The sequence below is a fragment of the Schistocerca nitens genome, chromosome 5 (genome assembly GCF_023898315.1).
Source record: "Schistocerca nitens isolate TAMUIC-IGC-003100 chromosome 5, iqSchNite1.1, whole genome shotgun sequence".
Classification (NCBI taxonomy): domain Eukaryota; kingdom Metazoa; phylum Arthropoda; class Insecta; order Orthoptera; family Acrididae; genus Schistocerca; species Schistocerca nitens.
This window is the reverse complement of record NC_064618.1, coordinates 421,486,126-421,502,782: the sequence shown is the minus strand read 5'-3', so window position 1 is coordinate 421,502,782 and position 16,657 is coordinate 421,486,126. Positions and strand designations below refer to the sequence as shown.

At 43.9% G+C, this 16,657-nt stretch overlaps 1 protein-coding gene across 1 annotated transcript in view; it reads left to right on the top strand.

The window, feature by feature from the left end:
- LOC126260503 (heat shock factor 2-binding protein-like) overlaps positions 1–16,657 on the top strand; it is a 168,060-nt gene that overhangs the window by 98,985 nt on the left and 52,418 nt on the right. Inside the window, exon 3 of the mRNA XM_049957833.1 lies at positions 6,076–6,239. Within this exon, the coding sequence (XP_049813790.1) occupies positions 6,076–6,239 (164 nt within the window). The remainder of the gene's footprint in view (positions 1–6,075; positions 6,240–16,657) is intronic.

The following is a 16,657-nucleotide window of genomic DNA, read 5'->3' as shown; positions in this document are numbered from 1 at the left end:
GTTCCTGTTTGACATTCTGGATAAATGTCAGCCTATTACACATTACGACCCTCTTCAAACACCGGCGGTCTCTTTCAGTCAACAGACGAGTTCGGCCTGTACGCTTTTGTGCTGTACGTGTCCCTTCACGTTTCCACTTCACTATCACATCGGAAACAGTGGACCTAGGGATGTTTAGAAGTGTGGAAATCTCGCGTACAGACGTATTACGCAAATGACACCCAATCACCTTAGCACTCTCGAAGTCCGTGAGTTCCGCGGAGGGCCCCATTCTGCTCTCTCACGATGTCTAATAATTACTGTGGTCGGTGATATGGAGTACTTGGCAACAGGTGGCAGCAAAATGCACCTAATATGAAAAACGTGTGGTTTTGGGGGTGTCTGAATACTTTTGATCACATAGTGTAAGATTGAAACAAATATGTAAACGATGGCATACACTGATGAGCTAAAACATTATGAGCACCTGCTTAATAGCTTGTTTTTCCATCTTTGGAACGAAACACATCTCTGATTCTGCGTATCAGGGATCCAACACTTCGCTGACAGGTTTATGGAGGTATGTGGCATTAGATGTCTACGCGCAGGTCATATAATTCGTGTAAACAACGGACCGCTGATTTGCGTAGGTGGTGATGAAGTCCTACAGCAAATTAGGAGCGGATCATAGGATTTACATTAGGCATATTTTGTCACCGAGACATCAACGTCAGTTCACTGTAATTCCCCTCAAACCACTGTGGCACGGTTCTAGCTCCAAGCCGGCCGTTGTGGCCGAGCGGTTCTAGGCGATGCAGTCCGGAACCGTGATGCTGCTACGGTCGCAGGTGTGTGTCATGTCCTTAGGCTAGTTAGGTTTAAGTAATCCTAAGTCTAGGAGACTGATGACCTCAGATGTTAAGTCCCATAGTGCTCAGAGCCATTTGAACCATTTTTCTAGCTCCGAGATACGGACAATTACACAGCCGAAAGAGGACATCGCCGCGGAGAGGCATCAAGCACGAGGGGAGGCAGTTGGTTCGCAGTTGTCAGCGTGTCTTCGCTCACTACCACAGGTCCCATGCAAGCGCAGGAGAATGTCTTCCGTAGCATAGTACTGCTCCCACCAGCCTGCGCCCGTGGCGCGCTGCACTTTTCGAGTAGCCATTCACATCGATGACGGCATATGAGGAGACGACCATCGATCTAGTGTAGCAAAAATTTGATTCTCCTAAGAGCGGACATGTTTTCATTGGTCTACGGTACATAGTCCCAGTCCCATTGCAGTCGTAACTGCCGCTGTCGTTGGGTCAACATGTGAACACGTAGGGGTGGTCTGCTGCAGAGCTCAATTTTCGACAGTTTGAGATGAACATTGTGCTGCGAACCACTTGTGCGTGCACCCTCATTGTGCTCTTTCCGCAGAGATGCCACAAGTCGCCATCTATCCTACTTTACAGAGTAGACAAACCTCCGGAACCCACGTTCTGTGAAGAATCGTGGATGTCTAATCATTCAGCACCTAGTGGTAGTTTCACTGTCCTTCTACCTCTCTCCGCAGATGGTCACGACAGTAGCGCGTGAACATTCGACCAGCTACGCCGTTTGCGAGATACTCGTTCAGAGGCACTGCGTAATAATAATCTGCCCTTTGTCAAAGTCACTTATCTCAATGGATTTTCCCGTTTGCAGCCCATATTTTCACTATGGTTATGCACCGTCCTAGTCTGCTCGGTTACGTACTTTTGTTAGCGCGTCACGTGGCCGCAACGCCACCAGGCCGTGTCCAACGTCGCGGTGGGCAGTGGTCATAATGTTTTCTCTCTTCAGTGTATTTGTAGCATTAAAGGAAATCGCAATGGTTTGCACCAACCCTTTATTCTGCGTAGTTGGATAATTTGTGAACTGCTATACACAGTCTCTCTTTTAGTGCCAAACACTCTAGTATGTAATGGATGACTGGTGACTAAACATTCGCTTATTCTTTACGCAGAAATATGAATGCGTCTTTAGTCAGCTGAAAGTTTTCGAGCCAATCTAGATCTACAGAACGTTAGTGTACAATATTCTGCCACTACAGTTCAGTGTGCACATATTTTACAAAAGCACAAATTTTAGTATATTAACAAAACGTTTTCAAAAGCATTAATTGGTGGACAAACGATTTTAAACGTTTCTACTTGTTCAGTCTTATCCTCCAGGTCCAGCTATTTATCCTTACGAGTTCATTTATATTCATAAGGATAATGTATTCTGTCTCTATTAAAACGATTACAATAACCTCGCTCCATCAAGCAGACGAAATCCAAAAGCTGAGTTATTTGTATAAAACAAGTGACACTCTGAAAACTGAAATTTCATCAGGTTAGCAAAATCAAGGAAGTCACAACACGTAAACATGACAACAAAGAACAGTTTCTAAAATTCGATTGTGATCTCCCGGAAGTTGTGAAATATGGAAACGCACGGAAAATGTTCTCTGAAAGCCTTTAAAGTACAACGATTCTCCACAGAGACCAAATAGGCACAGTTCTTGGTAGACACCACTGACCCAAGTGCACAGTGTCCCAGAAAAGTGAACGAAACTTGTCACGTTGCTGAGGTAGCGATAGTGACCACACCACTTTACGAACGTTGGGCAGTCACAGGCGCCACTGAAGGAAGCTCATTTATAGAAAGATAACAGCAACAGAGCAAAAAGGGTATCTCACCTTAGCTGCTCACGACGTATCGCTGTCAGTGCTCTCGAAATAACCAACCCCCCCCCCCACAGTGATGACGCTGGTTTCCGCAGCTGTTTCATTTGATTTGCCGCATGCTGTTTCATCCGGCAGTGATAATGCAGACATCTTGTTCCATTCTACGCCCACCGATTTAATCATATTTTCAGTTTACTCGTTGTCAAAGTATCATTCCTCCAGTAGCGATCAAGATATTTCTTAGCCTTTCAAGTGTTACAATTTCGCAAAAGCACAAAAGTTAATGCTAATGTCTAAGCAGAAAGCTCAACAGATATCCAGTCTCCTGACGGATGAGGATCACATGAAAGGATCTGCGGTGGATCTGTCGAGTCACATAAGAATGAACTACCAATCATCTCTGAATCAGGGTCCCACAGTGTGAACTCCGAATGATCGACGAAAGACTTCCGGGTGACAGGTTCCTCTATGAGTTCCTAATGCTCCCAGGTTGCTCGGCTGATCTCAACGATAGAGCTCAAAACTGACTGAACTCTGACTAAATCAAGGTCAGGCTGCCTCTTCTTGGCTCTTTTGTTCATTTTACCCTTTCTGCACTCCATGATGCTGTATCTCTCGTCATATTGTCTTTATCATTGGTGGGCTTTATTTGAAATGTCACCTAATGAACTATCGAAAGTTGGTAACCAACCCTGTCACTCTTGTGCAAGGTGTCAAGCTTCAAATCATGGATCGAAATGTCTCAGGCTGGCGGCTAGCATACAACATGGGAACTTCAGCGTCCTTTCCATGCTGCTTCCCCTTGAGGCACCTGCCACAGAGGGCTGCTGGTTCACTAGGAGGTTAGATGCCTGATTTCCTTGCGAAAACCGCTGAGAATTTCTTTGAGTGATTCAGAGTGTTCCTGACCCACGAAGCTTATGAAAAAGCCTGATTGTCTGCAATGGAAATGCCTTTACGATGACCGAGCGAGGTGGCGCACTGGTTAGACACTGGACTCGCATTCGGGAGGAAGACGGTTCAATCCCCCGTCCGGCCATCCTGATTTAGGTTTTCCGTGATTTCCTTTAAATCGCTCCAGGCGAATGCCGGGATGGTTCCTTTCAAAGGGCACGGCCGACTTCCTTCCCCGTCCTACCCTAATCCGATGAGACCGATAACCTCGCTGTCTGGTCTCCTTCCCCAAACAACCCAACCCCCTTTACGTCCGCGAACAAGTCTCTCACGCTCTCGGAGCTCAGCGGCGTCAGTCGTCTATCTTCAAACTGTCCCTGTGTGTCTTCTGTAGCTTCCAGGAAAGTCTCCTTATAGCGAGGTGTGGCTTAGGTAGAGTACTTTTGACCTGAGCATTGAGCTGCAAAGTATTACAGTATGTTCATCATTTTGATTTGCTGCTCCTTCTATAGGCCGTGTTTGCAGTTAAAACTGTTTGATGTGAGGTCCGCCAGTTATGCAAATCACCGGTTTTCCTCAGTACCCAAACATGTTTCGGTACCACTGTGCCATCATCAGTGGATTTTAGTTTTTATTTATTCTGCAATGAGAATATTTTTGTTGAATGATTATAGATTCACGTAATTTTATAATCAATGAACCAAAATGTTCACATTGTAGAATAAATAAAAACGAAAACCCACTGATGATGGCACAGTGGTGCCGAAACATGTTTGGGTACTGAGAAAAAACGGTGTTTTGCATAACTGGGGGACCTCACATCCAACAATATTACAGTATGAAATGTATCCTTGTCTGCTTCTACATTTTTTCTGTGAACTGCTTTTCCTGGGTGTGTAAGACATTACCTGCTAAACTGTCCATACTTTTAATAACATTGTATATCGCAGACTGGCTTCAGTAACTCATTCTTCCATACTCGAAATCTAACTATCCTTATACTTCTGTATTTTGTAGGACACAACATTGCAATTGCTTCCATTTATTTTCTCCGCATTTTTTCCATTTTCCACTTTTCATTTTCATACAGTGTTAATACTTCAATCATTAATTCTGACGAATTCCTTATTAAATTCCATGCCAACATATGATGCCACCGGGCTTTCTGGTTCCAGTAACCTGTCTTGCTCTCTGCAGTCTTCTTCTGACATATTCCATGCTTCAGTCGTCCAGTATATTATGTGTCCTGAACATCATCTTGTATGTTGCTCTTTCCATTCACCTCGTCTTCGAAGTAGCCTAATTTCGACCAGAAACGCTGAGCGACTCGTGAAGATGGACTCTCCAGTCCGCTTCCAATGCTTTTATTTTCTGTATTCCTTTTGCTTCTTTACGATATCATTAGCAAGCTTTATATTAACCCACTCCTTAAGACTAGAAACGTAATTCATTGGCGTTTGTTGCCTGTCGCCTCCGTATGTGATAGTAACTTATTTCTAAGGGAGACAAACATTGGTTTCCTACCTAAATATAGTACTTGACACTAATCAGCAGCCGGCCGATGTGGCCGAGCGGTTCTAGGCGCTTCAGTCTGGAACCGCGCTGCTGCTACAGTCGCAGGTTCGAATCCAACCTGGGGCATTGATGTGTGTGATGTCCTTAGGTTAGATAGGTTTAAGTAGTTATAAGTCTAGGGGACTGATGACCTCAGATGTTAAGTCCCATATTGCTTTGAACTAATCAGCTACCACGTTTCTCATTAATAGTATGAACCTTTTAAGAAAAAAATTGAAATTGATCATCCTATATCACTGAAAAGTATTATGATGTGATAAAGTTTCTTTATCTTTCAAGTTTTGCAGTGGACCAAGTTATTAGAAATGAGTGTTAGAGAGCTTCATAAGCCTCCCTGTCTAGGAGACAGACTCTATAAGCAAGATGATACCGGCTGTCTTGCGAGAGAAGCTTAGTATCCTATACCGTGCCCGCTCTAAACCTGTGATTCCGTTGTACTTTCCAGAGACCGTTATATGCTTACTCAACTTTGCCACTTAACCGGTGAAGTTTGACTACGGGATCCCTGCTTCGGCCGCCAAATCTAGGTCAACGTCGCACGTGTAAGAAGAAAGAAATAAACACTGCACCACTATCGACTATACAAACTGTCTCGATACGGCATGTCTTACCACTGAGAGTAAAACTTTGTAAGCAAGTTTATACACGAATTTTGGTAGTTTTTTCACATCCTGTTCTGCTATCTTCTCTCAGCTCTTGTTCCTTTACCGCTCCTTCATTCGCGTCCTTTTTCTCAGTAAGTTCGCCCAATAGGTTCAGCGTCCTTGCTCTTCTTTTTTCCCTTTTCAGTCGTGGATTCCATTTCAAAACCTTCCTTGGCCAGCAAGGTGGAGTTTTGCTACATCGATAGTTCCAGCATGTTCAGACCAGTTCCTGCGAAGTTGTAACGGCTCACGAGTGAGTGTGCGAGTGTGTGTGTCTCTTGCAGGGCGGCAGGTTCTCTCGGGCAGCGACGCAGCTCGCCAGCTGATGATAGAGTTCATCACCTACCTGCCCATCCTGCCGCTGCCGTCGGGGAATAAACTCAAGCAGCTGATGCTGATGGCGCTGTACAACGTTAGCATCAATAAACGCGGCCTGCGCTTTCTGCAGGTAAGTTCCGCCGATGAACTACTTCTCTCCATCCTGCCATTAGCAGCTCTGATCACTCAGTCATTCTTTAACTGCTGCACAGTGTCGTGTGTGTGGTGTGTGTGTCTGTGTGTCTCTGTATCTATTTGTGTGTGTGTGTGTGTGTGTGTGTGTGTGTGTGTGTGTGTGTGTCTGATGGACTAGGTCTCGAACCTTGAGCGTTGTAGTTTGTGGTCAACGCACCTACCGAACACAAGTAACTATTTGTTTCAAAGCTTCAGTCTGTCTGTAACTTTCTCCTGTTATTTTGAACTTCACAGACGTCCTGCAGTAAAACTACGTCTTTTGAGAGTAATATGTGTAGTGGAGAAAGTCGGCAGAAGGGCTATTTCGCTTCCCGAATGAATATATCACTCTCCCAGTCCAGGACATACAGCTTCAAACGTTTTTTATTTAGTTATTTATTAATTACAAATTTAAATACCTGTTACCTGATATTTTGGAACAGTTTGTGCACCTTACCGTTTCAGTTTGTCATCTTTTTCCTGGTTTCTCCTTCTCTTTTCACCTGCAGCATTTGGCATGGAATAATACCCTTTTAAAATAACAGTAAATTGATGTTCAGTTATATATAACATTTGGTTGTTTTAAGAAGAACGTAAAAATAGGATAGGTTAGAGGAGAGATATTTTAGTGCCATCACCGACTTAGTTGCGGTGAATACCTCTGAATGGTCTCTTCGAGCTTTTGACTGCAATTCACAACAAAAAAGTATACACTCATTAGTAGAGAAATGGTATTGCTAGTCCTACGCATTAACATTTACTATTCATCCATCTTCAACAATGGGTACTTTCTTCGGTGCATTTCCATCACCTTACACTAAATTTACTCTTCTATTCGCTGTCCTCAACCATTATTTGGTCGCTATGCACAGCTTGTGAGCGCATTTTGACATGTTATGTCCGCCATAATTATAGGTCTCTTGTTTACTGTTACATCTCATCTTCCTCCTTATCATCCTGCTCAGTGCCATTGTAATCGCTGTCACTGTCGGTGTGCTCCAGACGCTGTGATATTGTTGATACTTTGCGTGTAGGCATGTCTGTTACGTCGTGTCCGCAGGTGTCTTCTTGTGTTGTTTTTTAAATACTTTCTGTCAATGCATTTAATAGTGCCCATTCTTCTTGGCCTCTTTTTACTGTGTACATATGAATTTCTGTTTGTGTGTAGTCTAGGTGAGGTTTATGTCTGTTACTCGCAGAAGAAGACAGTGTGTTGTAGGCAACCTTCTTCCCCGCATGAGCATGTGGGTGTCTGTCTCACTCTCGTGCGGTTTAAGTGCGTGGGATGAGGTCGGTGCCCAGTTAAGAAATGGAAAACATCGCGGCTGGGATCGATATGTTTCATTCTCAACCGGTCCCTTGTTTAAGGGAGGAATTCGTACAGTCCCTTACCAGTTACATCCCACTCACCATGCCAAATATCCAAACGCCAACTTCTAATGTTATGTGTCGTATGTATCGGAACACCAGTTATTGTGTGTACCTTATCTACATTGACGTGACAAAAGTCCTTGGGTACCTCCTACTATTGTGTCGGACCTTCTTTTTCCCGGTGTACTGCAGAAACTCGGCGTGGCATGGATTCAGCAATTACTTCGAAGGCCCCTGCAGAAATATTGAACCATGATGCTTGTATAGTCGTCCATAACTGTGGAAGTGTTTCCGGTGCATGATTTTGTGCACAAACTGACCTCACGATTACGTCCCATAAATATTCGATTAAATTTATGTCAGGTGATACGAATGGCCCAATCATTCGCTCAGATTGCCAGAATGTTGTTAAAATTCCATCGTTGTTTCCTGACATGAAGTCCATGATTGGCTGCAAATGCTCACCAAGTAGCAGAAAATACACATTTCCAGTCAACTGTCGATTCAGTTGAACCAGATGACCCAGTTAATTCCATGTGAACACCACCCACATCATTATGGAGCCACCACCAGCTTCCACAGCATCTTGTTGAGAACCTTGGTCCATGGATTCGTGGGGTCTGCGCCGCACTCGAACCCTACCACTACCTCTTACCAACTGAAATCGGGACTCATCTGACCGAGCCACGGTTTTCCAGTCGTCTAATGTCCTATCCATATCTTCACCAACCCCGAAGAGGCGCTGCAGGCGATACCTCTCGTCGATCGTCTGCTGCCATAGCCTGTTAATGCCAAATTTCGGCGCACAGTCCTAACGCATACGTTTGTCGTATGTCCGATACTGATTTCTGCTGTTGTTTCACGCAGTATTCCTTGTGTTTTTAGCACTGACAGCTCTACGAAAAGGCCGCTGATCTCGGTCGTTAATTAAAGGCCATAGGCCACTTCGTTGTCCACGGTGAGTGGTAATGCCTGAATGTTGGTATTATAGCTACATTCTTGACAATGTGGATCTGGGAATATTTAATTCCCTAACGATTTCTACAACGAGATGTGCCATGCGTTTAGTCACAGCTAATAAACCACGTCCAAAGTCCCTTAAATCCAGTCGTGCGGCCAAAATCACGTCGCCAACATTTTGATTTGAATCTCCTGAGTGTAAATGCCAGCTCTGTCATCGCACCACCCTTTTATACCTTGCGTCCGCCATACTGTCGTTATTTGTGTATGTGCATATAATTTTCCCATGATTTCGTCACCTTATTCTATTCTGCCGATGTTTAACCAGTATATTGGAGTTCTGTATTTTATATTAATGTCTATCGGTAATATTCCGAACACCAAACACAGTGCATCCCCTGAGACGGTGCCGAAGGCTCCTAATGGCCTTAGGACGACGACACTTCTCTGCCATCGTCTGACTGATGCATTAGATCCGCAATAATGTTGACGTAGCCCACAGCTCTAGTGGGACCTTCGATCATTACCACTCGCACTAGATTCGTGTACGTGAATGACCTCTGTACCTTAATATTGACCCACCATACTGTATTTTGGCGCGAGGATGGTGTATCAAGACAAAATGGTTCAAATGGCTCTGAGCACTATGGGACTTAACTTCTGAGGTCATCAGTCCCCTATAACTTAGAACTACTTAAACCTAACTAACCTAAGGACATCACACACATCCATGCCCGAGGCTGGATTCGAACCTGCGACCGTAGCGGTCGCGCGCTTCCAGACTGAAGCGCCTAGAACCGCTCGGCCACACCGGCCGGCTGTATCAAGACACTATTATTGACATTGTGTAACTCAGAACGTAATTCATCCTACCAGACGGCACGTTTCCATTGATCCACGTCCCAATGTCGATAATTCCGTGCCCATTGCAACCATAACTGACGTTGACGTTCGGTGAACACGAGAATATGTAGGATCATCTGATGCGGAGCCTCGTGTTCAGCTATGCGTGCTCGGAAACATTCGTGCCAGCACAGCACTGCACTCTATCTTCAGATGTGCCGCATATTACCGCCTATCCTGCTTTACAGAGCTGGCAAACCTCCAACTTCAACGTCGCAGCATGAGGCAAGACGCCCAACACCTTGTCGCTTTTCCGTGGGTTCACCACCCTTCAACTGCTTTCCATAGACGCTCACGACAGAAGCACATGAAAAGCCTACGACCATCGCCATTTGCGAGATGCTCATTCCCTGGCTTCAGGCTATAATAATCTGCCCTGTCGAGGTCCTTATGTAAGGGGATGTCCCCATTTCGGTGATTATTGTCGCTAAAATGATTCTCCTTCCATCTCTGCTCCACTTACACACATTCCTTAACCACTTACACACATTCCTTACCGCGTCCCGTGTCTGTAACGCCACGAGAAGGATTTAGTTTCGTGGTGGACAGTGCTCATAACGTTTTGATTCATCACCCTGTGCGTGCGTGCATGCATGCGTGTGTGTGTGTGTGTGTGTGTGTGTGTGTGTGTGTGTGTGTGTGTGTGAGACTGCGTGTGAAAGCGTGTGTCATTGTTCAAAGTTATTTATCAACTTCGTTCGCTTCGTTGAAAGAACATCTAATAGAGGTGATTAGAAATCGTAAGTATGAACATCACTGGAAATGAAGTTTTGAGACAGGCACGAAGGCATTCTTCGATACTTACTGCTTTATTTTTAATTACAGTCCACCTGATATCTTAAGTTGTGCCTTGATTTGGCGACTAAGGTGTTATGTCCGGTTGAGGGATCTGAGGAAGCCTAATTATAGCTCCCTCCACCTCCAGCCCCCGTACACGTCTTTGTCCATGTGCCTCCACGTGGAGGTGTGTATATTTTTATTATTATAATTACTATCATTTTCTGCGGAGATTTTTAAGCTAGGTAAGTGAATATATGAATATATGATTTGCAAATGTTTTGATATTGAAGGAGAATAGAGTATAGAAGTTTGAATAGCTGATACATGAGATACTTGGATAGCCTAAGGGCTAAAGCAAAAGCCTGTTGTAAACATGGAATGTGATGGCCCCGAGAATCACGACGGGAAGGCCATGCAGAGTCCAAATCGCCAGAGAAAAAGTGCAAACTCAGACTGGAGAAGGAAAGGGTGGATATCGCCCAAGTCATTTCAAAAGTTTCATCCCAGCATTCACCCTAAATACCTTAGGGAAACAGAGTTAAACCCAAATTTTATTCGACGGAAATTTGAATCCCAACCTTCGCAAGCGAATGTGCGCAATTAAAGAAGAAAGACCGATTAGGTTCTGTTGTGAAGGGAGGAAGATTTGAGTTCAACGACCGCAAGAGACTTAACTGAAGCTCACGTTGGGGAAGCACGAGAAAGGAATTCGGACGTGTCCTTTACAAAGGTACCACACTGCCATTTGCCTTAAGTGATTTAAAGAAACCACGGAAAACCTGAATCTAGGTGGCTTGACTGCAACTGCTCTCGAATGCGAGCCCAGTCCCTCATCACTCCGACAGCAGGCTAGACTTCATACTTGCCGGGAGCCTTCATACTAGATGAGCGAGCAGAGCTACAGGTATTGATGATCAGAGTAATACTGGTAACCCTGAGGAGCGAGATACTGTCACCACGTATGCGAATTGTCAGGCACAAAGTTAGCCCAGATTTCTTGTTTGTAATTGAAATTGCCCATTCGCTTCCGGCTGCTATTCTTCTTCTTCTTCTTCTTCTTCTTCCTCTTCCTTCTCCTCTTTTTATCCCACGTCTTCACAGTGTCGCCATGTTAATCCAGATTTTACACTAAAGAACCAAAGAAACTGGTACACTTGCCGAATCTCGTGTAGGGACCCCGTGAGCACGCAGAAGTGCCGCAATGCGACGTGCCATGGACTCGACTAAATTCTGAAATAGCGCTGGAGGGAAGTGACCCCATGAATACCGCAGGGCTGTCCATCATCAATCAATCCATAAAAGTATATGAGGGGTGGAGATCTCTTCTCTACAGCACGTAGCAATGTATCCCAGATATGCTCAATAATGTTTATGCCTGGGGAGTTTGGTGGCCAGTGGAAGTGTTTAAACTCAGAAGAGAGTTCCCGGAGTCACTCTTTAGCAGTTCTGGTCGTGTGGTGTGTCGCATTGTCCTGCTGGAATATCCCAAGTCCGTCGGCATGCACAATTTGACATGAATGGATGCAGGTAATCAGAAAGGATGCTTAGGTACGTGTCACGTGTCAGAGTCATATCTAGACGTATCAGGGGTCCCATATCACACGCCCCACACCATTACAGAGCTTCCACCAGCTTGAACAGTCCCTTGCCAACATGCAGGGTCCATGGATTCATGAGGTTGCCTCCATACTCGTACACGTCCAACTACTTAATACAATTTGATACAAGACTCGTCCGTCCAGGCAACATGTTTACAGTCATCAACAGTCCAATGTCGGTGTTGACGAGCCTACGCGAGCAGTAAAGCTATGTATCGTGCAGCCATCAAGAGTACACGAGTAAGCCTTCGGTTTAGAAAGACCATGTCTATGATGTTTCCTTGAATGGTTCGCACGCTGACACTTGTTGATGGCCGAGAATTGAAATCTGCAGCAATTTGCGGAAGGGCTGCACTTCTGTTACGTTGAAAGATTCTCCTCAGTCGTCGTCGGTCCCGTTCTTGCCGAATCTTTTCGGCTGCAGCGATGTCGGAGATTTGATGTTTAGCGGATTCCTGTTATTCACGGTACACTCGTGAAATGGTCGTACGGGAAAATATCCACTTGATCGCTTCCTCGGAGATGCTGTGTCCCATCGCTCGTGGGCCAAATATAACACCACGTTCAAACTCGCTTAAATCTTGATAACATCCCATTGTAGCAGCAGTAACCGGTCTAACAACTGCACCAGACACTTGTAGCATTGCCGACCGCAGCGCCGTATTCTGCCTGTTGATATATCTCTGTATTTCAATACACATGCCTATACCACTTTCTTTGGTGCTTCAGTGTACTACGTTCCCGGTAATGGTTGGCCGGATGTGTTGCTATCGCTACCCCTCCCACCGGGGACCGAATTTGCGTACCCTACCTGTTTGTGTCTACCGTTATCCTAGGTGAAGCTGTGATGACCCGTTTGAAACGAATACGAATTGTGTATATGAGGCGGTATATGGGTACTAAGCCGGTATTCACCTACACCAGTGGTTGTAACCTGGTGGTAAGTACTGCCTGAGCTGTAAAATGAAATCGTCTGAGGGCTAAAAACTAAACGATTCGATCTATTTCAGTCAAGAAACTAAATTATTTTCAAAAAGCCATTATTATTTTCATATTTTGTAAGTCTCTACTCTTGTTTATATAACTTATCAATAATTACTATTTCTCAGTTAGTAGCATTAAACCAGTAGTGGTAACATGTTCCTCACACAGTCAACCCTATATACACATATGCTGTGCTTTGTCCCGTGCATTGTTGATGATGAAGGTGAGACATATACGTAACAAATGCTAAATATCTGAAGAACATGTCTTCTCCAAGTTGCAGACAGTACCTGCAGTCGTCCAGATATTGCTTCATTTCTCGATTCGAAACAGAAAAATGAATTAATTGACATTACGACACAGCATTATTACATGAGGCTGTACATATTATTATTATTATTATTATTATTATTATTATTATTATTATTATCATCATCATTATTACACTTGTTAGACACAAAGCATTAACACCTGAAGTTGTCCAATTTGTGCCACTTCAGAAGCAAGGGGTCTAGCAATCAAGTGTTTCACAAACAGTACGTGTAGTGGAGACATCTGAACTTGTTTGATTTTAAATGGTGTTGCAGGGTGCATGTCAAGCAAGTGCCACACTGGAGAAGAGCACTGCAGGGAAAATATGTTTCGTAGGAAGTATCTACCCTCACTGTGCATAGTTAGCTTTGTTATCTGAGAAGGAGTTGTGAGTAAGACTTGCGATGCACCGCAAATTGCTTCATAATTCATTCTAACACACACGCACACACATTAAATATCATTTATCTTTCCCACCTTTCATAATTTTAAGAATAAAAGTGTTCCAAGGAAAGTCTTCCATTCCACAATTTAGTTAGGTGTCAAGTTGGTGATAATGCGGGGGAGGGTGCAACAGATGGCAAGGGGGGTGGGAGGGAGGTGAGGGTACTATCTAATGTCTGATTGCACTCAGGGTAATGGTATAGGAAAGGCTGGTAACCATTGACCTAAATGGGTATGGGAAACCAAATAAAGGCCGGCCGAAGTGGCCGTGCGGTTAAAGGCGCTGCAGTCTGGAACCGCAAGACCGCTACGGTCGCAGGTTCGAATCCTGCCTCGGGCATGGATGTTTGTGATGTCGTTAGGTTAGTTAGGTTTAACTAGTTCTAAGTTCTAGGGGACTAATGACCTCAGCAGTTGAGTCCCATAGTGCTCAGAGCCATTTGAACCATTTTTTTGAAACCAAATAAAAGCCGCATCCAGTCTGGCCGGCACATTGGCTCTCGTCGAAAATAGCCAGGCGGATTCGATCCGGAGGCGGTGCATCTAACAGGATCTCAGAAGTTGCGTGCTAACGCTGGCGTTTGTCTGGGGGACTTACTTGGAGCTGTTCTGGTGCAGTAATTTCTTGTAGGTGATTATATCCTTCGTCTTACGACAAGTGCTAACTGAGTTATGGAGATGAACTAGAGCCACTAATGGGAATTTTTCCTAGTCCTCATCCCAACCCTTTAACAGGTCATAGTATCGGCTACAAATACAGCTCTTGAGCCAGGTAAAGGAAACTACTGTGAACCACTTCGGGCATGTGTGGCAGATGAGGGTAATGATTCCATATTTACGTGTTTCACTGCTGTGGAAAAGATTTTAAGTGTTCTCTTTTATCTCTTGAATGCGTAACTTTAGTAACTGCACTTAATGACTTTTCCGGTCAATAGGATAAGTTTGTAGTCGATGGTTCGGCTCCATCAATGAGCCTGCTCGATTACTCTGTGTATATACAAAGCAACAATGAAAAAAAGTAACATTTTCACTATATCCTTGTGGGTGATTAGTATAAGTGATTGAAACGTCTTAGGGATATGGTAATAGTGATTCGCTATCTGCAACCATCATTGGAAAGTACGGGAAATTCACAATATTTTGTGATATTCACAATATAAAGTTACATGCTGTGGACGGAAACAGGAGACGTCAAGCGATGCGTTTCATATTGCCTTGAATGAACCACTGCGAATTTTGTCTAATGTTAGGCCAGAGCAGACCATTATGAATCAAATTTAAATAATGGCTGTCATTACATGGTTTATAATCGTTGGTAACTATTTCTTATAATCAGTCATATGTTCTTTTTTTACTTTCGTATGCCACATGTCTACTTTTCGCCATTTTGCTTTCGATTGCATGTTAATCGAATTTTCTAAAAATGAAAAAACGAAATGTATTGACACCTATTTAAATGCGTGTGGTATTTAACAGCTATTACACTGTAGGCCATTTAAGAAAGCTGCCTGGCCCAATGAAGAAAATCAGTCCCGTTTATTGGGCCGATGACATACGTTTCTACTAATTTAAACTTTTCGTTAACGGTAAATGTGTACAACTTCAGTACCTACTATAGTGGAATGCGAAAGATCATTTTCGAGTTACATCGAAAATAAATTATTTATTATAAAATCCGAGGATTTTGTTAAACACTTTCTTTAGGCGACCCATCGATAGCAACATTCCGCTGCATAAAAACGTCGAGTGAATAAACTTTATTTTTTTTAGTGGATCTACTGACATTCTAAGGCTCGAATTATTTTATGGAGACAACGTCTTCACTAATAGTGTATTTACTCATTAGAAGTCACTGTTCAGAGAAACTGGGAACGTGATGATATCCAAGAGCGAATAACGACACTGAGCCAGAGAGGTCATGCAGGATGGTGAATATAACGCACTTTGGGAGGAGGCTTTCATCTCTCTATCATCTGACTGGACTCAATGAGCCAATAAAGCCTAAATTGACGTGAGATGTATCGGGAAAGGCGATTAACTGCGAACAAGGACGGCGCCGTCTATACTACCGATCCCATTAGAGATGAAACCAGCGCAGTCCACGAGACGGTCCTTCAGAAGTTTTCCCGGTCACGGAACAGCAAAACCCGTAGAATTTTTGAGCAGGGAGTCTTTACCTCTGAAGCATCAGCCAACCTTGGCCCAACAGCATGGGTTGCAGTCCACAATACGTCACTGAAATATATGTGAGGCGTCTATCATCCTGTGGTGGCGATAAATTAATTGCTCCCTCGTCAGATCCACTTCCCAATAGCTTCTGTCTATTAGATATTTTCAGCGTGTCAATTCATCTTCATGGTTCAGTACGTTCTTCATGTTTCTAGCTGTTCGAGCAGACCATATGGCGTCCAAAGCCGTCTGCGAATAGTGGTAGTCACACACGAAATACTTATAGATGGCGTAAAATAATACAGAACTGACTTAATCATTATGCAGAGGAGTGTAAACCGTTTGGAAACCTGTTGAGAGATAGAATCGAGTATCAGAACAGGACTCGAACACAGAACCTTATGTTAGTTTGGAACTTTCTTACCGAGTGAGGTATCCAGGCAGGAGCCACTACACATTTGATAGCTTAAATCCAGATGTACCTCTCTCCTTCATTAAAAATTTACTGGAGCTCTCTGGCAAATTTCGCTGAACTAACACTCAGGGTTACTGCGAAGCCTTAGCGGCAGCCTGTAATTGACTTCCGAATGAATCTTTCATTCTTTTGCTGTTTTAAAACTTCCTGCCAGATTGAAACACTATTCTGTATGTGGGGTCGAATATGGAACCTGTGGTCCCGCTGGCACCACACTTAGCGACTGATCTATCGATGGACGCATTGCCTTCACTGGCAGGATTTTTGGTTCAAGTCACGGTTGGGCACATAGCTTCAGTCCATCAGGAAATTTCAATTACACAATACCCAGAATTTTTGCTTTGTGGACAGTACATACATTATGTGATCAGAACTATC